Source organism: Rhinolophus sinicus, chromosome 3 (assembly GCF_057876585.1).
Source record: "Rhinolophus sinicus isolate RSI-liver-muscle chromosome 3, RSI-T2T, whole genome shotgun sequence".
NCBI classification, from domain to species: domain Eukaryota; kingdom Metazoa; phylum Chordata; class Mammalia; order Chiroptera; family Rhinolophidae; genus Rhinolophus; species Rhinolophus sinicus.
This window is the reverse complement of record NC_142503.1, coordinates 34,598,482-34,624,597: the sequence shown is the minus strand read 5'-3', so window position 1 is coordinate 34,624,597 and position 26,116 is coordinate 34,598,482. Positions and strand designations below refer to the sequence as shown.

The 26,116-nt window shown below is 35.2% G+C and overlaps 1 protein-coding gene across 3 annotated transcripts in view; it reads left to right on the top strand.

Annotated features, from left to right (window-relative positions):
• PLPP1 (phospholipid phosphatase 1) overlaps nt 1-26,116 on the top strand; it is a 76,719-nt gene that overhangs the window by 22,584 nt on the left and 28,019 nt on the right. Inside the window, exons 2-3 of one of the 3 annotated variants that reach the window (XM_019743162.3) lie at nt 2,309-2,484; nt 8,704-8,858. The exons of 1 other annotated variant lie outside the window; for it this stretch is intronic. In XM_019743162.3, coding sequence (XP_019598721.1) covers nt 2,430-2,484; nt 8,704-8,858 — 210 coding nt within the window. In that variant the 5' untranslated portion in view covers nt 2,309-2,429. The remainder of the gene's footprint in view (nt 1-2,308; nt 2,485-8,703; nt 8,859-26,116) is intronic. One more of the 3 variants, XM_019743145.3, reaches the window with a different exon arrangement.

Genomic DNA, 26,116 nt, shown 5'->3' with positions numbered 1-26,116 from the left:
GCAACTCCACCTTCACCAAAAGAAGGAAGTCAGTTGTTTTCTATATACAGACCAGCTTAGGCTCATGGAATCATGGACCGGAAGGGACCTAAGAGATAATGTCATTCTTCTTTCTCATTTGTAGATGATGAAATTGAGACCCTATATACTTTATGTTTTGATTTGTATTTTCATCGTAAGCACTGGCTCACAATAAAACCTATGTTTACTCAAGTATTTCATAATTATTTCCTCAAGTTTCTAGAATCAAAATTAGTTTTGCTGTTTATTAAGTATTAATACAGTTTAGAAATTTGATGGCTCTCAACTTGTTAGTTTATTTTTAACCACCCAAATCTGCACGATCAAGTATGCGAGCCTCTAGCTATATGTAGCTATTTAAGATGAGATTAATTAAAATTAAATAAAATTTAAAAATCAGTCCTTCCTTCTCACTACCCACGTATCAAGTGCTGATTAGCACGTGTGGCCAGTGGCTACTGTGTTGGGCAGCACGGTATGTTTGCCATTCTTGTCTCACAGAAAATTTTATTGGACAACACAGCCCTAAATGAAATTATTTGCTTTCCTCCCTCCCCCATCAGACTAATGCTGATTTATATTAATGTATCATCAGTTTTTGAGGTTTTTAAAAAATAAACTTAAAAGGCTCGCTGGAATAATGTTCCTTTGCTTATTACATAATTAAAAAGACAGTGCTACCCTTTTAGAATGATCTGCCTGAGTGCCATGATTTTATAAGGTTTTTCAAGAAGTGGTGACTAAAATAAATGTATTCGTTATAGTTTGTATTTGACTGACTCTGCTAAACTGGTGACCCTCAAGATTATTTCTACTCTCTATGTAATAAGCGTGTTTTGGAAGGGCCTAAAATGTTATAACAACATTTCTAAGGTTAAACACTGTTTTTTTCATATACTTTTGGAGATACTAGACACAGTTATGATTTATCTATTTCATATGTGGTAGATCATCAAAGCTCTCAAAAGTTACAAGAGAGGACAATCCCAAGGAGTAGTTATATTACTGTACGCCTACTTTGAGATCCTATCAATCAGGTATAAAAACTGTTGTTTTGTTTTTTGTTTTAAACAAAATAGTTTTTTTTCCTTTGCCCTGGTTTCAAACAATCTCTTTAACATAGGTAGGATTTTTTTCAGGTAAGTCGCGTGTATAGCATAATTTCAGGAAACACAACAAAAAACTTTTTCATTGTGATAAAGCATTTTTTAAAATTCAAAATTAATGATCTTGCTCATTTGTTTTATAAAATATTCAAACATGGAAATATATACAATAGGAAATGAGTTTTCTACCATCTCTGGAGATGACTACTTAAAAGTTGGTTATATATTTTTCTAGGCTTCCCAATGTATATTTAGACATAGACACAAATAATGTGTTTTATATAAGTGAAATTATACTAAATATAATGTTTTTACAGATTATTTTGCCTACTTAACACATTGAACATATTTCTTTGTATGTGTTGGTTCTCATTCTAATACTATTGATTAGATTTAAAAAACCTTTTCCAGATTTTATGGTAGGAAATCTGAAGTAAGTATGTTTTTATTTGAAAGTATAAATATGTTTTTATATGCAGATGATGATATACAATTGTAATGCAACCGCCTTAGCATGATGGTGACCCATATTAGGTGGTCAATACATGTCAGTTTCCATCCTTGGACATATTTGAGAAGGGCCATGAAAGATGATTAATTGTTTCTTTTGAATAGTGAAACTCTGGAGACTCACAGTAAATATCCACAAACAACCATGGTATTAATCTTTTCACTATGAAGCAGACCTTTCTCTTAGCATGTTTATGTTTTGTGATTCAGGTTTATAAATTGCTACAAGTCTAGCAGGATTGCTATTTAAGAGTCTTGCAAGCTAGGCCGCCCCGATTATTTTAGGTGCTTCCGGTAAGAGCAAATATATTTTACTGGCGAATGAGAGACCACATTATGATTTATGCTTTTTACTGAGAGTGCACAGTATAATACGTACTATAAAATTGTACAGTATGTGAGATACATGGCAGTCTTGGAATATGGTCCTTTGTTAACTTTCCAGTGTGTAGAATGGATGCTGAGATTGGAAATCCTACACTTCTGTCTGAAGTAGGGTATGTAAATGTGTGCTTTGCGATACAATTTCAGATCTGATTGTTTCTAGTGGTTCTAGAGAAGAGACTAGGAAAAGATGGATCTGGAGCTGACAGTTATTTATAAAGTCCTATTTTGAAGTATTATTGCTTTATACTCTTCATCATCTCATTTGGAAATCTGCTTTCCTGCAGGGAAGATGTGGACCAGTGTTGTGGGTGGATCAGTAAAGAGGATTGAATTGGGGCCCCAACTTCTTTTGTCATTGGGAAAAGAGTAAGGGGTGCTGCTGAGAGAAGTGCTTCCACCATAGCCATGTCTGAATCTTTGCTTGGAGGTAATGCTGGACTATACAAAGATTGCCTTCAAGGTAATAGAAGTTTATGAATCATAAATTTGTTTTAGCAATTAACATGGGTATATCAGTTTATCTTTACTTGTTAGCGTTTTGTGTTCCTAGTGGAAAACAAGCTTGAGAAATAATCGTTAGACTATAGAATTAGAAGTGCTTCCCTGGCATGTTCTTGGACTTTTGATTGTTAAGCAGCTTTTGTTTTTTTTGGTCTTTTTTTTGGTTTATTTGTTTTGAGTCTTTTGGAGAGAAAATATCATTTAAAACTTTTCACGACCTAAGTTTATGGTTATACAAAATTATTGTTTGTGTGCCTCAGAGACTTTTGCTCACTTGTTTATTCATTTCTTCATTTACTTATTCAACAAATATTCTTTAAAGTATTTATTGTAAGCAGGATTGTGGAGGGGATGCTATCAGATAGTAATGTACTCAGGATGAAGGAAAAGTGGAAAATGTATTTTGCAGAGATAGCAAAGGCTGAGGGGTGTATATGTATCTTTAAGAGAGAGATATACACACACATCTATCTATGCACATACACAAACATGGGCCATAGTTATATAGGAACAATCTTCTAAATATTTTTAGAATCTGCCTCTTCTTCCTATTCCTGCTGTTATTTCTTTATTTCAGGCTTTCAACATCTCTTATATACACTAGTATTTCTTGTCTGGACTTGCCCTCTATTCTAACTTCACACTGTGTTTTCTTTTATACAGCTCTTCTTAGAATTTTTCCCTCACTAAAGCACAGATTAGATTATGTGTCTCCTATTACCCACAGAATAATGTCCAAACTTCTTAGTACTTGTAGGTAGTCTTAATATAGATTCTGCAAATTGTCCCTTTATTATACTCTCCTGAGTTACTACTGGCTGTTTGGTTACTATCTGTTCCATGCTGAGACCCTGATTGGTCTTACCTTCTGCCTCCAGGTTCTGTACATGTCCTGTTTCCCTATACAGACCTGCTGTCATCATTAGCCATCTGCCTTCGTGTCAGGAGGCAGACCTTGCCCTTTAGCTTCTAGATCAGTTTGGACAATGGGAAGCACTGGCAGAAAGAGAGCGGGATTCCTGTGTTTATTCTCGCAGCTTCCTCCTGCCAAGTCAGGTCTTGTTGGCTCTCTCAGAGGTCTAATCCTGTCAGGGGCTCTCTTTTAGGGGTGGTCGCACCTTCAGGCGGCATCGTCTCTTGACTGCCCACACCTTCCATACCTTGTAATAGTCCTTTATTAAGTTCTTAAACTACACAGTTTGAGGGTGCTGTTTTCTGCTAGGACCTTGACTGCTCTATTGTCCAAATCCTTTTAAGTTTCAGCCCTACTTGCAGTTACAGCTGTGTTATTTTCCTGTAGCACTCATCGTCCTTTCAATATATATATTTTTTTTTTGGTGAGGTCTTTTTCATTTCTTCCCTCTTGTAGTCTTTTTAACTTTTTCCTTACCTGGCACTGTGGCTGCCATGTAATATGAATTGAAATGTCTGAATGAATAAGGAGAGGAGATTTTCGAGAGGATGCACATTTGAATTTCTCTGTGGTATAGCGTAATACTTATTGAGATGTCTGAGATGAGAGCTTTTGAGAAAATCGGGGAAGGTAGTGAGTCCTGAAGTCAGTATAGTCACTTTAGTAGTATCTAGATTTTTATTTCATTCTTTTCAAGAAGTAAACTTAGCTCATGTTTTTCTTTAGCTTTGCTTCTACATATTAGAAGTTAACATTGGTTTACTTCAGTCTTTTTCTGTCTCTTTAAAATGCATTTTAGATTTATTCCATTGGGATATTTTGTAACAGCATGTCTTTAGTAAAGTATGTATTATATATAAAATGGGAGGGATTTCAGTTATCACTTAATTGGAGGAGAATATAGGAAATGATATACCGGGGGGGTGCCAAAAAATGTGTACACATTTGAAGAAAGGAAAAAGCTGTATTAATATATACTGATAACAAAAGATGAATACAAGTCTCATTTGGCTTCTGCAGTTACAAGAGGTGTTCAAAGTGGTTACCATCAGCGTCCAGACACTTCTGATTATGGTGAACTACTGCTTGAGCAACATTGACCAAAGTGTCCATTTGTGTACATTTTTTTGGCGCCCCTGGTGTGTGTGTGTATGTGAATATAGCTAGATAAATATCTGGAGATAGATAGATAGATAGACAGACAGACAGACAGACATTAGCTGTATTCCTCAATTAGGAGGGATGCACTAAGAGCAGATATATAGTAGGTAGCAAATGTGTTTAGCATGATTGAAGTGTATTTAAGCAAGATTCAACTTTTTAAGTGACTTCTCTTAAATAATTTTAATTAAGAGAAAAATATTTTAGAATTATTATTAAGGTAAAAAAGTTTCTATGCCCTGTATATAAGGCAAGAATATACCTGTCCTGTGAAAGAAGAATTTCCTATAACAGTAACTTTGACATAGAACTCTCCATTGCTACCCTAAAAAATACCGTTGAAAATAATCTCTATAGCAGAGAATATTCCATTGCTTTTTTGAGTAGAGGTGTCTGTTTTCTCTAGGAGGATGGATATGCCTGTGTATATGTGTCTCAGTCTGCTCAGGCTGCCATAACAAAATACCAAGACTGGGTGGCTTAAATAACACATTTATTTTCTCACAGTTGTAGAGGCTGGAATCCCGAGATCAAAGTGTCAGCATGGTGGGTTGTGGTGAGGGCTCTCTTCCTGGCTTGCAGACGCCACCTTACTCTGTCCTCACATTGCCTTAACTGGGTGCATGCGTGTGGAGAGAGAGATGTCTGTCTCTTCCTCTTCTTATAAGGCTACCAGTCCGATTGGGTTAGGAACCTACGTTTATGACCGTATTTAGCCTTAATTACCTCCTAAAAACCTTATCTTCAAATATAGTAAAATTGGGTGTTAGAACTCCCAACATAAGAACTTGGGGGGAAAACAGTTCAGCCCATAGGGGTGTGCATGTGTGTATATATAAAACATATGAGCAGTAGAGGACTTCATAATATATTTAACTTGAAGAAAGAGATGTATGCTTAGACTATAATAACCCAATAGTGAAATTTCTTCGTAAAGATACTGTGGTGTTAGTAGAGGTGGTGTAATATCCTCTCTCCAGCTGCACCCTTTTTCCTCAGACCTCATAGTCTGTTCTCAGTTTTCACTCTCCTTCTTGTCTTAGCATTTGATACTCTACATTTACCTGATACAGACTCGATACTCAGCTACTTCCGCTGGCTTTTGTATCACATTGTCCTACTTCCCTGTTGTTCATTCTTTTGTTCAAAGAATGGCCAATATGTGCTGCCGAGTGAGATGCAGTTAGCCCCTCCTCTGGAGCATGTAATCATCCTTTCTTCCTCTCTCTCCTACAGTCTCTTTTCTTGATTTCACTATGGAGATTAGTTCTTAGCTGATTGTTTTATCTTTCTTAGTCTTGACTTAGGCTTTCTCTGAGAACTGTTTCATTCTCCTGGCTTAACTTACCAATTCTATTGCCAATAATTTGCATATCTCTCTCTACTTGATTTTTATCCTGAATTTTATTCGTTTACCCTTTCAGTAAATTTTTATTCAGAGTCAATTGTATGCCTGGTGCAAAGGATACAGAATGATATAGTCTTTGCTCTCAAGTTGCTGACAGAATGCAACAGGCAATTTAAAATACATTGTGATAGATACCATGGGACAGATAAGCAGGGAGTGCCTGGCTGGGACTTGATGGGGAAGTAAGAGGGCAAGTAGCCCCAGGAGAAGGCTGACTGTGTATGAAAGTACCTAGGGTTTTGAAAACATACGAATGGGAATGTTCAGGCAACAGCAAATGGTTCAGTGTGATTGGAGCCTTAAGGGCTGCATGGGGAAGTGTGAAAGATGAAGCTGAGCAATTAAGAAGGTGCTAGATCACCCCAAAGGCAATATTCTCAATAGTGAAGCATTTTCTTCCACTATAAACCCCCTCCCAACCTCACATATCTGTCAATGGGACCATCCGTCTCCCTGCTTCCAGCCCTGAAGTGTCAGACTCTCCAGGTGTGCCTCAGCAGTTGTGAGCAGTCATCAGGTTGGGTATTTTCTATATTCAGAATACTCTTATGCATCCTTTTCTATTTCCACTATCAACACACTACTTATCACTTAATTACTGGATTATTTCAAAGCTGTATTAAATGTTCCCCTTTCTATGCTTTTTTCAAAATTAATTTCTACAACCCCTTATTTTACCTTGTTGCTGACCCTAACCAAAGAAGACAGTGATATTTTATTTCCTACAGGATAAGTTCTTTCTTAGGCCTGGATTTTAAATACATAATTCTTTTTAGTAAACACAAAAATCTCCAGCCCACTTCCTCCCATTAAAAAACACAAAATTGCAGACTTAAGAGTAATCTTGACCAAAGATTTTGTTCCATTAACTTTGAGTTTTCATTATGAACATAACATATAGTTTATACTGAACAAGTTTTCAAAAAGACATGTCCCCTTCCCCCACAGCCATATGTTCCTTGTCACAATTCTAACCTGTTAATTTAGCCAGATCACTTGCCTTCATGGGAGGCCCTGTATATACTGACTCTAGAAACAGATACCGTGTTTCCCCGAAAATAAGACTTACCAGACAGTCAGCTCTAATGCGTCTTTTGAAGCAAAAATTAATATAAGACCCAGTATTATATTATATTATATTTTATATTTTATTTTATATTAAAGACCCGGTCGTACATTACAGTAAAATAAAACCGGGTCTTATATTAATTTTTGTTCTAAAAGACATATTAGAGCTGATTGTCCGGCTAGCTCTTATTTTCGGGGAAACACGGTAGTCTGTCTTAGAATCCTGGTTCCACTTACTAGTTTCAGCAAAGTTCTGGAATTCTTAAAGCCTCATAACAACTTTATGTGAAAAATAGGGGAAGTGATAGTACGTACTTCACAGGGTTGCAGTAAGAATTGAGTTATCTTTGTAGCCTATGCCTGGCATGTGTGAGCATGTTGGCTATAAAATGTTACGTACCTTAAACACTCCTTGCTCATTCCCTCTGTGCTCTTGATGTGCTCTTGCTGACCTTGCATCCCTCGACCACTAAATAGTCTCCTTGATTTACCTGCTGTTTCAAGTTCAACTCAGCTGCCTTTTCTTTGTCTTTTCTAACTACTCTAGTTCAAGTTGACCTCTGAATTCCTATAGGACCTTTTCTGTCTTTTATGGTATTTCTTTTTAAATTTACATACAATGAAATTCACTTATTTGTTGTACAGTTCTGTGAGTTTTGACAGATGCATAGAGTTGTGGAATTACTATCATACTCAAGATACAGAACAATTTCATCACCCCCCCTTTAAAAACCTATCTTTGTATTACTTTTTAAACAATTTATGAGTATACATTCTATTTCTACATATACAGTTTAGGCTCTTAAACTTAATATCTCTTTTACACTGAGTTGTTTCACTTATGAATGGCCTAGTTTAGTATTGAGCATATAGTAAGTAGATGCTTGAACGTTTAAATTGTATAAAGCAAAGCCTAAAAGCATGGTAAATTTGAACATGTTAAGAAGCTACTATTTATTTTTTGGTCTTTCATTTTATTTGGGTGAAAGATTTCACATGAAAATTATTTCTTTATAACTTCTTAAAGTGATTTTAGAGCCTTGCCAGGGCTAATAAAAACCATTTTCAATTTGTCTTTGTTTCGTTCTGCTTTTATTATCAAATATGCTTATGGTTTCTATTGTATTCTAACGCTATTAATGTAAATTTTAATGTGAAACAAAATTTTATATCTTACCCCCTCCTTAACTACATTTGGCTGTTATGATATTATGATTATTAAATGTATTTACTGAGTTTTTCCTTTTTTTCTTAAACATAGTTAATATATAAAGCAATTCAATTAAAATTGAATTAGTTACAAAATGTAAAGTGTAAAATCGTGCTGTTTTCTCCACTTTATTTTTCTATGGGCCAATTTTGTTCTTTTTCTTGGGGGTTTCTTTTATTGTCTCTAAAATCAGAGGTCAACGGAAGTAAGAGAATTTATACTTGATAAAAGAGGGGCTGATATGGACAAGCTAATGCTGCATGGTTTCCTCAGTCTTCACTCTTGGATATTGTAGAATATTGATTCTTTATTAGAAATGGCAAAATATGTTTAAGATTTGCATCCCATTCAGTAGACTTTACTTCCTAACGAAGTGAATTGAATTTAACCATGTGTATCTTTTTCCCTTCCCCAACAGCTTCCATGCCTTTGGCTGTTCTAAATTTGGGCCAAATATATCCATATCAGAGAGGCTTTTTCTGTAAAGACAACAGCATCCAGTATCCGTACCATGACAGTACCGTCACATCCACTGTTCTCACCATAGTGGGGCTTGGTTTACCCATTTCCTCTGTAAGTAAATGAATAAGTAGGTAGCGATGGGTTTGTTGTGCCTGAGGTTGGATGAAGTGATGGAGTTGGGGTGGGAGTGAATCCACAGCACTGTCTTCACTAGTGTTGACGTGGTGAGTGATTGCTTGAGGAACATACCCACTGTTTTAATCAGGGTCAGTTTCTCCAGTTAAAAGTGGGATGTTAACCAAAACAACTTGATGTGATCATGAAGAATTATAGAATGATTATTTTAGAATGGAAGGGTTCATTTAAGTCATTTGGACCAACTCCTTTTAGTATACAAGTGAAGACACTTGCTCACGCCCAGAAAGTTATTTTATGACAGAGCTGAAATTAAGATTATGCTTGTTTTATCATGTTATTAAATGGAAATTAAGGCCATATAAAGGAAATAGATCTATTTAATAAATTTGAGACAACAACTCAGAAAGGCTGTAAATACATGCACAAAATAAAATCCTCAGAATACATCAGAACTATATCAGTCTTTTTTAAGTTTTACTGTGTTTTAGATAGTTCATCAGTTTGTAAGATACTGGGTTTTATTATTTTAGATAACTAGGAAGTTTCCTTCTAGGTTAAGTTTGGCAATAATAGGTTAAGATTGGCACTTAAGATGTGCTTACTTCCATGTTCCTTAACACTGACTCCTGAGCCTTGCCCATGTCTCTTTTTTATGTGATTTGGAAATAGAATAGAAGGAGCTGAGAGTTTTGGGAGTATATCAGGTCATACCATGTTTCTTCTTTGACCACCTATCTCTTATCAATTGTCTTCCTCAGATAGTTGACTTACAAATTTTTGTCTTAACAAACTTAGCAACCTTATTTTCACAATAGGACAGCCTGGCTTTTCTTTCCCTATTTTGCCCCAAATTGGCTGAGAATAATAACCTAGTTCTTTGGTTTTTCTAGTTCATATCTGAGTTCATTTTGTCTAGAAGTTTTATTTTATTTTTTCGATGGTCTTCAGCACAGTATTCTAGAAGGTGAAGGGAACTTGGATTTTATGTTCCAAGATATATTAAATATTTTCATATTTAGTATACACACTCTAATTTGATTAAAACCACTTTTATATAGGAATAAAGGGGAGAAAAATCTGGGACTTAGTTTAAGGAGATATTTACTTTTTTCCTAAGAAGTAAATTCCACCGTAACTTCCATTTTAGCCTTCGGGCTTATGAAACAATGTGCAGGAAAGCATATAATACTGCCACACTTAAATGATAATAGACAGTGTTACTGTACTTGTATAAAGTACAAGGTATTTGTTGTAGCCAAGCTGCTCAAGGTATTTTGAGCAGCTATTGCCAGATAAAATTTTTAAAAAACTGTCCCTGTATTTCAGGAGATAATCGCTTGAAGATCAGAAAGTTACTTTTATATTTGACTTGATACTTTTCATCTTTTTCTAAAGAAATTTTAATGATAAAGATAATACACATTCGTTAATGAATTTAAGAAAATCTGTTATAAAAAAAAGAAATCACCCTTAGTTTTACTACCTAAGACAACTACTGTTAACGTTTTGCTATTATTTCCTTTAGTTGGACAATTTTTTAGATCATTATGAACAGTGCAAATTCAGTCTTGTGCCTGTTTTTTACTTTTTTTATAACATATTTTTGAGTTATTATAAATATCAAACAGCTTAAATGTTTAAAAAGTAGTAGAAAAAGACTTGGTATATGCATCCTTGAATTCTTGGCTATAAATTCCCATGAGATTGCTATTGGAGAGATGTGATCTGGAAAGATATTTTAATGCAAATGTATTTATATTAAAAGTAGTAGTATTTGGACAGTTTCTGGACCTTAAATATGCTGATGGCTTGTGGATTAATGTGAAGGGATTCTAGGAAATTCCTGGGGTAGATTTATTTGCTTGTTTTAATAAGTTTATGTATAATATCAGATGTAGGAGACTGTTTTCTGTAAAGTGATTTATGTTTGATGTAACTGCATACACACCTACTTTATAATTTGATGATGAATAAAAAGATTTTGGATGATAGAACATTTTAAAGCAGTGACTTAATTTTCACAATCTGAGGTCCATAACCTTTTTTTTTTTAAAATTCATTCTGTACTGTTTCCTCATCAGCTAATCAAAAAAGATGCAACATTCAGAAAACTATAGATCTTTATATGTTTTGACTTAAAGTTTCTTTTTGGGTTTTAAGGATCCACTTTTTATTTAACACTGTTTTCCTTCTCTCCTTTTTGCTTTATGTAGGTTTATTGTCTCCCTTCTCAATTCCTTGTACATTTACTTTTATAAATTTTTACATTTATAGAAAAAGATAAAAGCTTGAATTTATATGCAGACTTTCAGAGTAATGATAGCAACAATAAAGTTAAATCCCAGATCCTTATGTTGTGAATAAGTATACTTCTTCTAGCTTTAACATGTATATATATAGGTTGGGAATAGAAAACTTTCTTTCTGTGTTTAATAATAGGTTATTTTACATTGGCTTGAGTACTGACTGTGAGTAGTTAACTTTTCTTAGGTCTTGATTATGCTATAGTTTAACATTTTAGTAAAAATGTTTAGCCTAAAACAATGTAGTATAGCCAATTTTTTGTGTGTGACCAACTAATAAAACTCCTAAAGAGACATTGTATTATTTACAGTAACTTAAACTGCACCATGACAAAATAGGAATGCATGTGGATGTATGTGAAAAAGGCTTATTAATTCTTTTATATATAAATATTCTTGTAAATAAGTGAGAAACAGATGAATGCCCCAAAGCAAAATGGGCAAAAGGCATGAAGAGAAAGGTGTCAGTGGAATAAAAAAATTGCCAAAAAAATGTAAAAAAAAAAATAAAAATTAACTTTCCTAAGAAATCAAAGTTTATTTTAAAACAGCACTGAGAACATGGTTTGGCCTGTTACATTGGCAAAAGAAAGAGCTTTCCCAGCTTGTCAAGTGTAAAAAAAAAACAAGTTATCTCTCATATACAAAGCTGGCAGGGGTATAAATTGATATTAAAAAGAATATATCGTTGGACATAGATATTATACTTTAACAATTTATACTATAGAAATAATAATAGTTTCATGCAGAGAATTAGTTACAAGATTGTTCATTACAGCATTAAGTGGGGGTGGGAGAAGGATAGTGATGGTTCTCTCTGAATGGTGGGATTATTAGTATACGAGATTATTTTCATTTTATCTCTTGCATTTTCTTTTTTTTCCCTCCCTTGTACACATACTATTTTTCAAATAAGGAAATGTTTTACATTTTAAAAACCCATTAGAAAAATATCCCCTTTTCATTTTGACAAATGTGAAGTTTAACTGTCTTAACTACATACCCATTTCATATAGTTGTTCCAGAAGCTTAACTGTTCTATGTGTGAGTTTAGTTTTGTCTATCGCCAAGAATGTGGGAAAATAAAAGATTGAACTAGTGATATTTTTAAAATGCACAATAAATTAAAATAAAAACTTCACTCCTTTCTCTGGGGCTCAGCAACCTATGTGGCTGACTAGGCTCTTTTAGGAGTAATGGGCCATCTGTGGCCTTGAGTGGACTTACAAATACAGAACTTCTTAGTGTTTCTATATAGTATAATCCAGTTCTGATGCTAACCCCTGGAGTTGGGTCAGACTCCACAGGTTTAAGGTCACAGTCTGCAACAAGACTGCCCTCACTTTAGTTGTCAGCTGCAAGTGAGGGTCCCCAGGCCATCCATACTTCTGACCCTCTGGTTACAAATCCAAGGGATTCCCATGACCCACTTCCGCCATAAAGCTGCCCTCACTTCAGATGCCAGCCACAAGTTTGGGGGATTCTTCCTGAGACTGGGCTATGCAGGCCCAGCGAGGACAGGCAGGATGGACACAGAAGGTCAAGGTAGAAGCCTGGTTGAGAAGAGGGCTCAGAGGAGCTTAACTAAAGTTTGGTCAAAGAGAGTCTTTGTCACTATTTGTTATCATTAATGGTGAGCTTCATCCTTAGTGTATATTGTAGATTAAGTTATTAGCTCATGATAGAGGAACATCTGTGTAAACATACCTTAATGTGCAAAATACCCTTACCCTAAGTTCATTAAAAAATATGCATTATTTGAAATCCTATTGTGTCTCCATTGTTTGAAGTGTTTGTCTATTAAAAATTCCTTACTCTAGAATGTGTATTGTTCCAGTTTTTGTTTCCATGTTGACAGGGTTGCTGTGCTACCTTTTCAGAGTTTCACCCCAGTAGGCACAAGGTAATAAGCTTTACTAGGCTAGGGACAGACAGCCTGTTTTGTTCAACATTGTATCCTTAATGCAAACCACAGTGCTTAGTGTGTAATTGGTGTTTAACAAAAGCAGGTAGAAATTTTAATGAAAAACTAAATGTGAAAATGGAATAAGACTGTCGCTTATGTTTAATCATAATTCTACCATGAAAATTCAGCTTAACTTTCTGGCAGTACCATTTTTCCAAGTCATCTCTTAGGATAAAATACCTCATTAAAACAGATTTTCAGGAAAATAATGGAACACTAGTATATTGAATATATATCCTGATTATAGATATCTCAAAATATGGGGGACATTGGAATTAATGAAATTTAGTATTATGGAGCTTGGTTTCTTAGGTTGGAAAAAAAAATTATTTTCTTATTTACTTATTCCCATGTGGAACTGCATTTCTTGTCTCCATCATTATGGAAAGTACTGATTCAATCAGTTCTTATGAGCAGTTGTTCCAGCACCCTTTCTTTATATAATTGTCACAAAATGAAGTAATACCAGATGCATTCCAAAGTAATTTGCTGTAACAACAGATGTTTTCTTTGTTTAAAATGTCTTTTCATGTTACCATTGGAAGAGGTAATGTATAGATTTGATACATTAAGTATTTTTTATGTATTCATTTTATAGAACACTTGAAAATATCTTGATAAATTTTGTTTTATATTGGGTGAACTTAAAGAAAAGTTATATAAATATTGAGTATTTACTGCCAATAATGAAAACTGAAGTTCTGTTAGTTGCACATTAGCCAAGCTTAGTGAATTCCACTGTTGTTTTCCTAATTGCTATAGGTTTTTAAGGGATTCATTGGGAAAAATATCTGCTCATAAAATATTCTTGAGTTTTAGGACATATTATGGAATGCCTTTGCTAAGGTTAAGTGGTAAAGAGCTATTGCTTCACATACTGAGTACAGCTATACAAAATGAGTAGACATCTAACTTTTCTGCTGCATGTATCTTGACAAATCAGCAGGGTTTGAATGGGTTAAATTTTATTCCTAGATGAGAACTCTGATTTTCGAAAAGCCCTAAAAGCTCTTTCTACTAAATGAGCTTTATCAATGAATTATATGTGATAAGAAGACAATTAAAATTAAAATACTCATTTTGTCTACTACCAGGAATTAAGTCTTATTACCATTTAAACTTGCAATCGGAGTTATATACCCCTCCCTCAACTTTCTACTTTCACTTTTTAAAACAGAAGTGACACAATTTTTCATTTGTTAAACATTGAATTGGTAATATGGCCAAACATAAATATATTTGTGGTAGATATGAGATTAATATGCAGTTATTTTAAAATGTATAAAAAATGTCAAATTTATCTTCTTTCCATTAATTCTTAACCTTTTTATAGAACAGAACAAATCTTTTTTTCTGTTTACAAACCTTTCATCTCTGAATATATGAAAATATTAGCATGATGATGTCTGTGTTTTTCTGTTATAGACAAAAGAGTTTGAAGGCAGAGTATCTTAGTATGACTTATTTTGTCATACTAGGTAAAAGTGAAGTGAAGGCATTTGTGTTAACATTTCATGACTTTATTTTCCTCTTTCATAAATACTATTTTAAAAAAACTCTAGCTGCGGATTTTTTATACTTTACCTTTTAGGTCCTACGAACTTGGTTGAATTCATGACATTGTTTCTTTTGAAAAATTTTTTTGTAATTAAAATTAAATATCCACCTTGGATTTGGCAATGAGTTTTTAGATAATAACACCAAAACCATGGTCAATGAAAGAAATAATTGATAAGTTGGACTTCATTAAAATTAAAAACTTCTGCTCTGTGTAAAGCCACAGACTGGGGGAAAATATTTATAAAACATACCTGTTAAAGGATTTTTATCCAAAATATACCAAGAACTCTTGAAACTCAACAGTAAGGAAACAAACAACTCAATCAAAAATTGAGGAAAAGATCTGAGCAGACACCTCACCAAAGAAGATACATAGATGGCAAATAAGCATATGAAAAGATGCCCAGTATCATATTTCATTAAGGAATTGTAAATTAAAACAATGATGAGATATTACTACATAGCTGTTAGAATGGCTGAAATCCAAAACACAACACCAAATGCTAGTACAGATGTAGACCAACAGAAGTTCTCATTTATTGCTGCTGGGAATGTAAAATGGTACAGCCATTTTAGAAGACAGTCTGGCAGTTTCTTTCAAAACTAAACAGTCTTACCATAGGATCTAACAATCATGCTCCTAGGTATTTATCCAAATGATTTGAAAATTTATATCCACACAAAAACCAGCACATGGACGTTTCTGACAGCTTTATTCATAATTGCCCAAACTTGGAAGCAACTGAGATGTCTTTCAGTAGGTGAATGGATAAACTGTGGTACATTCATACAATGGACTAGTCAGCGCTAAAAACAGTTGCGCTATCCAGCCACAAAAAGACATGAAAGAACTTTAAATGCATATCCTTAAATGAAAGAAGCCAATCTGAAAAGGATTCATACTGTAATTCCAACCATATACATTCTGGAAAAGGGAAAACAATGGAAAGAATAAAAACATCAGTGTTTGCCAGGAGTTGGGAGGAGGAGAGAAGAGGGATGAGAAGTTTGATTACAGATGATTTTAAAGATAGTAAAACTATTCTGTATGATAATGTAATGGTGGATGCATGATGTTATGTATTTGTCAAAACTCATAGGACTGGGGCGGCTGGATTGCTCAGTTGGTTAGAGTGCGAGCTCTGAACAATGAACACGGGGTTGCCGGTTCAATTCCCACATGGGCCAGTGAGCTGCGCCCTCCACAACTAGGTTGAAGACAACGAGCTGCCGCTGAGCTTGCGGCCGGATGGCTCAGTTGGTTAGAGTGCAAGCTCTCAACAACAAGATTGCTGGTTCAATTCCCGCAAAGGATGGTGGGCTGTGCCCCCTGCAACTAAAGATTGAAAACGGCGACTGGACTAGGAGCTGAGCTGCGCCCTCCACAACTAGATTGAAGGACAACGACTTGGAGCTGATGGGCCCTGGAGAAACATACTGTTCCCCAATAAAAATTTAAATAAATAAATAAATATCATAAAAGACAAAGGCAGACAAACTTAAAAAAAACAAAACTCATAGAACTGTGCAACGTAAAGGCAATGCAAAGAATGAACACTAATGTGAACTATGGAGTTTAGTTAACATCTCATTGTTGGTTCATCAGTTATATCAAATGTACCACACTAATGAAAGATGTTTAAAACACGGGAACTTCAAAGTGGTGGTTGTAAGCGAGGGAGTATATCTTTTACCTTCTCAGTTTGTTTTTTTTATAAACCTAAAACCACTCTAAAAAAGTAAAGTGTATTAATTTTTAAAAATTAAAATTTGCTCAAAGTTTGGTGAAATGTCAATGCTCTTTGGTTAAATAACATTAGTTAAGATTGCTACAAATGATTATCCTCATAGTGAGTATTTATATATTCATTGCTATGAATTGGATTACCTGATAAGGCATAGAAAGTAAAGTTTCTGGGCTATGATTCATATAATTTATCTATTTGTGAACTCATATTTTATGAGTATTTGTTTTCACTTGAGATTATTCTTACCAAAGGAAAGAAGTGCAAAATTGATTGACAGTTTAATAAATAGAATAAACTTTTGATTTATAAGACTTAATCTAGCGAAGACTTAAATTTGGGGAAAAAAATAATACAAATCAGTGCCAGTTTTCAGTTTTTTATAGTGAAAAACAACAAATAAGGAACTGAAATCTTGTGGCACTTACAGTCCTCTTAGAAAATATGCTCGTATGAGTGGAATATATTTAGTGCATTTTATGTAAGGGACCATTACTGTTTAAAGTTTTATTATGCAGTAGACCTTAATACATTGAAAATTTTTTGGCTCTCTGAAAAATAATACATTGAACTTAGAAGCATCTTTTAATAATGAGGATTTTATCTAAATACAGTTTCATAGTCCGTTACCAAAACCCTTGGAGCCAGAAATTTTTGAATTTCTGAAAGGTTATATGGTTAATACCTTAGGTAATGCCCTCGGCAGAGTCTAGAATAGTATCTCATGATCAAGACATTAATATTTACATAGCGAAATATGACTAGTCAAAGTAAGTGGGGTGAATAAAGGCTAGGGTTGTTCATTTTTTCAGGTTAAGTTTTGCCATTTAGATAAGTTCAGGTTGGATATCGGCATCCAATGTTAAGAAAGAAATAGGAATTTGAGGTCTTTGGGTCTTAGAATAAGCGATTATAGGCCTTTGAGTGAAAGAAAACTGATTTAAAATTATCTAATTTCTTAGTCAAGTTACGTGGTTACTTCAGACAAATAATTGAAAATCTCAAATTTAGTTTTTGTTGTAAGCTTAGAACTGTTTATGTGAAACATCCATTTGTGAGTGGAGTACAGGATTGGTGATGTAAGCTATAAAAAAATAAACATGTCCATTGCAGTACAGTGATTTTGAATACTACCTTATTCAGTAATTGTGAAGTGTGAGCAAAACTAGTGTCCTGGAAAGAAGCCACTCATGAAACACTTGAGTGATTCCTTGTAGCTACAAGTAGCTTATGTTGCCTACATGGCTTTCTGGAAAATCACTTAATACTCTATTGTAGCCAGATTTCTGTGAACTCCATCTTTAAATAAGAATTTTTAAAAGTTCTCTACCATTTCTGTCAATTATCTTCAAACAGAATGAGATAGGATCTTAAAAATGGCAGTTTACTGCTTGATCATGAACTTGTGTTTCCTGCATGACAAGAAATGGAATTCTGTATTACTTATAGAAAGAAAACTTTCTGTGTTTTCACACCCATTTTTGAATTATGAATAGCCAACACCGGTTCAGAGCATGGTAGTAGAACAACCTACTTTCAGAAGGCTGTTCCCAGTTGCTTCCTCTCTGACACCAGGGTAGGTGGTGAGGAGTCTTTTTAATCTAAGGTGACTTTCTACTGGCTATCTTGGCCTAGAGGGCTGGGAGGGGGTTGGGAGAATCCAGTTTGGGATCTTGTTATAATCTAGGGAGTATATGTATAAGCAGAGGTTACTGACAGGGCAGTAAGAGTGGGTGGGGAGAATGGTCTAGGGATTCACTGATTTTTTCCAGTAGAATATTTGGGAGTTTTGAAGCACAGTGCACCAATTATGTGTTTAGTTAAATGTGCATATGTGTTAGATTTCTACTTCGGTGTTAATCTTCTGATATACCTAAAAGCATTATTTTAGAAGATACCAAAATTTGAGGGAAAATAAGATTTCTGTCAAATTAATTTCTCTGTAGCTTGGGGGAATATGCCCTTCTTTACTTTTAGCAGCAGAATTACCTGTTTCCAGTGTGAAGAGTCACTGTTCTGTGGCACCCAGTAGTAAAATCACTGGGCAACGAGATGGAAAGAGCAACTGGGAAAGACACTTATTTTGTTTACTATAGAATTTTGCTTATTCTCTTTGAAAATGTTATAAATTGAGTGTTCATTGGTTTAGAATTTTTGCATATGTGGTAAATGGAAGGCTGTGTTTGTTCTGTCATTTATTGTCTGTTTTATGTGAAGTATGACTGTATTATAGATTCTTTCTCTCAAGACAACTATCTGAGGTTGGTAGGTATTTCTCTTTTATAGCTATCAGGAGGCCAAGTTGGGATTTTAACCCCATCAAGTCAGCCTTACTCTGTGGTTTACGCTCTCTTTGACAGTCATTGTCTTCAGGGTGGACTGGGTCTCATTTGATGGAAGTGGGTAGGTCTGTAAGCTCTTTTGTTTTGGTTTTCTTTTATCAGATGGAAGCTGTGAATATGAGTCTAGGTGGTGAAGATTAGATTAGGAGGGAGTGGTTGGAAACAGGTTAGTGTGATAGCAGCCACCAAAGCATACAGTGGGGTTTGTCCAGGTTGACTTCATCTGCCGGAAGTATTTTTGAGTACTGATATAGACAATTTACGATTGAAAATTTGAATGTGAATCTGTTGTTTAGCTCCACTGCTGAAATTCAGCGTGACCTTGTGTGCGTCACTTAATTTGTTCTAATATATTTCTCTATATAAAAGATGCTTTTCGGTTTATCAGAAAGCCATGAAAAGAGGGTTTGTTTCATCGATGCAGGCACCTATCTCAAAGTCTGTCCTTTGTTCTTAAGAGCAGAGTTCACTGATTTAACTCCAAGTACAGCAAACCACTTTGGTATTATACTTTGGAGAAAGCTACTGCCAATTATTCACCTCAGTAAGAGTGAAATGCTTTGTCTGTATTTCTTTCCCTGATCTTCTCATTGTCTGTCTTTTTCTGTACTCTGTCCTTGCTGCATTCTTACTTGTATACCACACTGTCCTGATTATTGTAGCTGTATGTTGGGTGGTAAAAATATATAAAAACATATTAAAATCAAGTGGTGGGGGGGAATAAAGTATAGGTACATTTTTCTCAAAAAATTCAGGGAGCAAGACTCCTCCAACTTTATTATTCTTTTTTCAGAATTATTTTAGCTGTCTCATTCTCTTGCTTTTCCACATGAATTTTAGAATCAGTGTGTCTACAAACAATCTGGCTGGAATTTTGATAAGAATTGCAGTGAAGTTGTAGATTAGTTTGGAGAGAATTCACATCTTAATTTTCCAATCCATGTTTTTATTTAGGTATTTGATTTCTTTCATCAGTGTTTTGTAGTTTTCAGCATCTAGATCCTGTACACATTTTGTTAGGATTATACCTAAATACTTCAATGTCTTGAACTATTGCAAATGGTATTGTGCTTTTAAGTTTGGTTTCCAATTGTTCGTTGCTGCTATATTGAAATTTGCATGTTGACCTTATATCCTGTGACCTTGCTACACACACTTACTTGTTCTAAGAGTTTTGAGATAGATTCCTGGGGATTTTCTATACTCTGCTGATTTTAATTTTACCTTACTGGCTGCTTTTCTCCTTCTTTGAAGTTCCTTCTCTTCTTCATGATCTTTTAATTTTGGAGTGCTCCAGGGATGCGTCTGTGGGGCCTCTTTTCTCCTCTATGTATACTCACTCCGTGGTGATCACAGTCCAGTTGCATGGCTCTAATACCACCTCGATGCCACATTTATATCTTCCGCCTGGCCCTCTTTCCCAACGGACTTGACTGCCTACCTGACATCTCTACTAATACCCGTCTCAAACTTGAATTATCCAAGTATGAACTCTTGGGTCTGTCTTTTGCCCTCTTCAGTTTCCAGTTTTCTCCATCTCAGTTAATGCACTTTTAAACTTCTGGACTCTCAAATGGAAAACCTTAGGGTCATTGTTGACTCCTTTCTCACACTCATATCCAGTACATCCATCAGCAAATACTATTGCCTTTACTTGCAAAATAAATTCAGAATATGCCGACCGGAAGGCCTGTGCTGTGCCTACGGCCCTCCCCACTTCAAACTAGTGCCTTAGAGCAGTAAGAAGGCATTAACTGTTGAACTGAATTGAATGATTGCTTCTTTATTAAAGAAATGGTACTCAGGACTTTGAGATCTCAGTTCGTCAAATTACAATGTCCCTTAATGTTGACAAAAATAACATTTTTATATCTTAACATTCCAGAATTCTTAAGACATCTATTATAGATGGAGTTCCTTAACCTTTTGGTTTATATATTTGTGCAAGTTCAAATGCAGATAATATTAAACTTTTTTCTAAGTTTTCCTTTAAGATACAGTGATAGAGTTTATAAATAGGAGAATGTCCTAGCTTCAGTTTATTTTAGTTATACTTTGTTGTGTAGATTGAAATGATTATTGTTCAGTTTTTAAAAATTCTGTCTCTAGGAAAGATTAATGTTAAAGAAATAGGCTCAGATAAGTATTCCATGTAACACAAGAGTACATTGTGTACTCTTACTTGTTTACAGCAAAAGAGGTAGATTCATGCTTTAAGTAATAAAGGAGTGCAGTCGTCCAGGTATTCGTTCAGTTATACAATACCCCTGGTTGTCAGTTCTCTTGTTGGCTTTTGTTTTTGGGAGGAGTTCAGTAATTTTTTGTTTTTTTCTGCTTCATTCCTTCTGTTTCCTGAACTACATTTTATCTTGTATCCCCATGTGCACTTCATGCATGAACAGGGCAGAGTGATTTCACACATTCTCTTGAATAGTCACCAGAATTTCATTCTTTTAAATATAAGCAGAGGGAAAAGCAATGAGGTGTTGGCACAGTCTTTTTACTGTAGTATTAAGTATGATTATATTTTAGGTACTGTATCACTGGCATCTTTTGACAACTTGTATTTTTTAAATTGACTCTTTTCCTACTTGGAATTTTCCCCATTGGTAAATAAACAAAGGAAGATTTTTCAAATGACCTGATAGAGAAGGTAGATTAAATACACACACACCTCACTTACTATTTAGCCTAGGGATACAGTCAGGTGGCAAAAATAATAATAGACCCATTATTCTACAGGTTATCCTGTACCTTTTGACTCTTTAGGTTTCTAGTCTCCCTCTCCGCCCTCCCTTTCTTGTTCAGGCATTAGAGGAATGCGATCCCTGAGATGGATACTTCACAAATGGGCATCATTCTCTCTGTTCATTGGGGTCCTTTGGTCTGCCAGTGGGGTCTTTTTGTCTCCCAGGCCATTGCTGACCTCTCAACAAGTCTCAAGGCGCCTGACAGCTTTGTGTCGGAATTTCTCAGTCTTGCTCCTGCTGTTATCCCTGAATTAGTGTGTCTCTTAATGATTGGTAGACTCTGGAGTTGCGTGCTGACTCTCTCCTGGGCATCTATCTAGTGGGTTTTATATTTATATAATAGAATACTATTCTGCAATAAAAAGGAGCAAAATATCAATCTGTGCTACACCATGTATGAGCCTTGTAACATTGTTTTTGTGGAGGCATTTATGTAGTTTTCACTATTAGAAGAGTTTCCTTCACATGTAAAAGGTATTTAACCACAATTTCTCAGTTTTGCTGGACACTCCACCACCAATCTTTCTAACTAAGATATTTATTAGTATTTAGATTATGGTATCGAGATGCTGAGTATTTGTGCAAGAGGAAGTTAAAAAGATGTGTGACCATGCTCTTACGTTATCTTTTCCTATCTCTGGAGAAGTATTCTTGTGGTTTTTAGTTCGTGGAAGTGATGAGTTACCATATCACATATACTCTTTTGTTATTAATATTCACTGGTAGGAGGTAGAAAGGCTGTATTTATTTGTGGGTGAGTATGAGTTAACTATGCAGAGAATCTGATTCTTAAATGGGCTAATATGACAAGCCACCTGGGCATATTAAAAAACAGGGTGTGGGAATGTAAAGGGGTGTAGGCATTTGGAAAACAGTTTGTCAGTTTCTTAAAAAGGTAAACATATGACCCAGCTATTCTACCCCTATATATCTACTTAATAGAAATGAAAACATATTCACACAAAGACTTGTATGTGAATGTTTGTAGTGACATTAGTCATAATAGACAAAAACTGGAAACAACCCAAATGTCCATTAACTAGTGAATGGACAAACCAAATGTAGTACGTATATGCGTACAATAGGGTACTATTCAGCAATAAAAAGGAATAAAATGCATGCTACAACATGGATGAACGTCAGAAACATTATGTTAAGTGATAAAAGCCACTTACAGAATACCACATGTTGTATGATTTCATTTATATGAAATGTTCACAAAAGGCAAATCTATGTAGAGACAAAACAGATGAGTGGTTGCCTGGGGTTAGTGGTGGAAGAAATGATCGAATGCAGATGGGCTCATGAGAATTCGGGGGGTTTGAAAATATTCTGAAACTGGATTGTGGTGATGGTTGCACAACTCTATACATTTACCAAAATAATTGAATTATATACTTAAAGTGGATGAATTTTATGTTCTATAAATCACCTCAATAAAGGGACTGAAAATGAATTTTGTCAACTGAAGTATTAAGAGAAACATTGTTTGACAAATGTAGTCATTTGACAAATGATGAAAAGGGATTGTTTTAGAGATGTACTCCAGGGAAACGGAAAAGGGGGTTTGACTTGAATTTATAAAAGAGCAAATGGAACCCTTCACTTTGCCTTGAAATCTATGTTTAAGGCAATGTTTAAGTAAATCTATGTTTAAGTAAATGTTTAAGGTACCATCAGATATCTTTACTTAAATTTTTGCATTTCTCCGTGCTGTTGTATACTGTGGCTAGTGGAGAAAATTGGTGGTATAAAGTAACCTTTCTGGGGCGGTTTGTCAAAGACCTTAACGTTTATATCCTTTGGCCTATATAATTCCACATAAAAATATATTCTAAGGAAATAATTAGATATGCAAATAATGATTGATATTTGGAAATGTTCACTGTAGTAGGGTAATAAAACAATAATAACCTACATGTTAAGGGGAATGGTTATAATTGTTTAAGGTATGCTCTCTTGGTTGCACGCAGTAGAATCCTTAACTAGCTTAAGTAAAAATGGGTTTTGTTGAAAGGTTGCAGGGCACTCAGACAACTCCAAACAACAAGATCAGAGAGGCCCTTTGGCAGTGAGACCCAGAGCTGCTGTCTCCGTGTCTCCGTCTCAGGTGTCCCTGCTGTTTTCTCTGCAGACCTGCGTTATCCTCAGCCAGTCTTTAACCAGTGTTTCTTATGAATGGCCCATGCTGTTGGCCAGCTCTGAGTCAGTCTTTGTTCCAATTCCAAAATTTCCAGAGCAGGAATCTGTACCACTAGTTCATCTTTTTGAGCCTTATGTGTGTCCATGAATAACGGATCTACGTTCAGGTTTAATTAATTCCTGAAAATGAAATGGCATTGGGTAATGACTTTGATGTAATACATCTCGTGGGCTTATATGAGAGATTACAAATATTAGTTATTAACTTAAAAATATTTCTAAGGCCTTCTGTGATACGATCTCTTCACTCAAACTCTCAAAAGAATAGTGTGCATTTGTGGTAGATTCATTCATTCTTCTTCTTTTTCTTTTTTTTCAAATCATTTCTTACTGATACCTCTATGGTCTGGTTTCCACCCCTTCTTATTTTTTATTTTATTTATTTATTTATTTATTTATTTATTTATTTATTTATTTATTTATTTTAGTTTCAGGTGCACAAGACAAAGTAATACTTAGACGTTTATCATTTATATCCCTCACACTGTGTGAACTCCCCTCCCCCCATCCACTATCCCTCTGACATCGCACAGAGCCATTACATTTCCACTGTCTCCCAAATGGGACAAGTGTCCATCAGATACCCTACAAAATCTTTGCAACATTATTGATTATGTTCCCCAAATTAGTTTTGAAAACCCCGTGGCCATCTTGTGGTTACCGACTGTTTTCTAATCCCCTCAACTTCCCCCTTATCCCTACCCCCCTGCCCCTCTAGCAACCCTCAGTTTTTCCTCTATGTCTCCAAAACTGTTTCTGATTAGTTCATTCACTTATTCTTTTCTTTAGATTCTGCATATAAGTGAGATCATATGGTATTTGTCTTTCTCTGTCTGACTTATTTCACTTAACGTAATGTTCTCTAGGTCTATCCATGTTGTTGCAAATGGTAAGATTTCTTTCTTCTTTATGGCTGCGTAATACTCCATTGTATAAATGTACCACAGTTTCTTAATCCAGTCATCTACCGATGGACATTTCGGTTGTTTCCATGTCTTGGCTATTGTGTATAGTGCTGCAGTAAACATAGGAGTGCATAAAGATTTTTGAATTGGAGTTTTGGATTTCTCTGGATAGATACCTAGGAGTCCATCCCTTCTTAATAAAACCACTTTTATTAAGTCTGGCAATTGAAAACCCATTGGCCATTGTGGACCAATCGCCACTTCCTGAAATTCTCTCTCTGGACTTGGCCTCAGGGTCATTACTTTCTCTTGACCTTCCTTTAGCCCACCATGTCTGCCTCAGTGGATCTTCTTTTTCTGCTCGTCCCGTTAGTGTTGCTGTTGCCCTGCCCTACACCCTCCACTTCTTTTACTTCAGAGCCATCCTGCACAATTTCTTTTACCTCTGTGGCTTCAGACATTTTTTATATCCTCAAATCTCTATCTGTGTACCAGACCCCTGCTGCTGAGATTCTGACTGATAACCACCAGCTGAGAGCCTCACCAGCTCTCCTGTTTTGAACCCTCATAGCTCTTTGTCCCTCTGCTTATTCTCTGCTATAATTATGTACGTTATTCTATTTTGTATTCCTAGTAGTACCTAGCAGAATTCCTTGCACAATGGATTCACTCAATATTTGCCCACTTGAATATTTCTATTAAAAAAAATAGACTGATTATATTTGTATGTGATTTTATTTTGTTTCCCTCCTAGCCTAAAAAATACCCACAAGCATTTTTTCTAAATCTAAGAATAATTTCTAACATAGTTTTTGTGGTCAAAGGAAAAAAATCAACTTAATTAATATGCCAGTTAAAAACATTTCCAATATATTTGGGCCTATTAAGTAAGAATTTTTTCCTGAGAATAAGGACATAAAACCTACCGAGTTTTAGATACTAATCATATGTGGACTTAAGTTCTGTACTACTCCGAAAGAAAGAAATGCTCTTTGAAAAATTAAAGCAATTCAGAAATATGCAGTGTAGACACTGAAAGTTTCCAATATTGTGCGTAGAGTTCTTGCAAGTAAAATGAATTATAGAAGTTCTAGCTCTTTGTAATACAAAATAAATGTGCCCATTGGGTTAGAGTATAGTTTATTGGTTGAAGGCTAAGTGTTCAGTGACTGTATCGGGCAACAGCTCAAACTTCAGCTTTGAGGATTCACCCCACAGTGTGTGCGAAGTGCAAAGGTTTGTGCTGCAACCGTAGTGTTGGTGCTGGAGGCTGGGGTATGTCACCTCATTCCTCTGAATGCAGACCACGTAGTGGATTGGAGGATAGTCTGACAGGTAGTGGAATGTAAGGGTCCATCAGCAAAGTCAGTTCTAGTTCATTGTTTTTGTTTTTTTAATGACGAATTTACTGGAAGTATGGCTTTGGAAACTTTGTGAGCATCTTAAAGGCCTAATGAG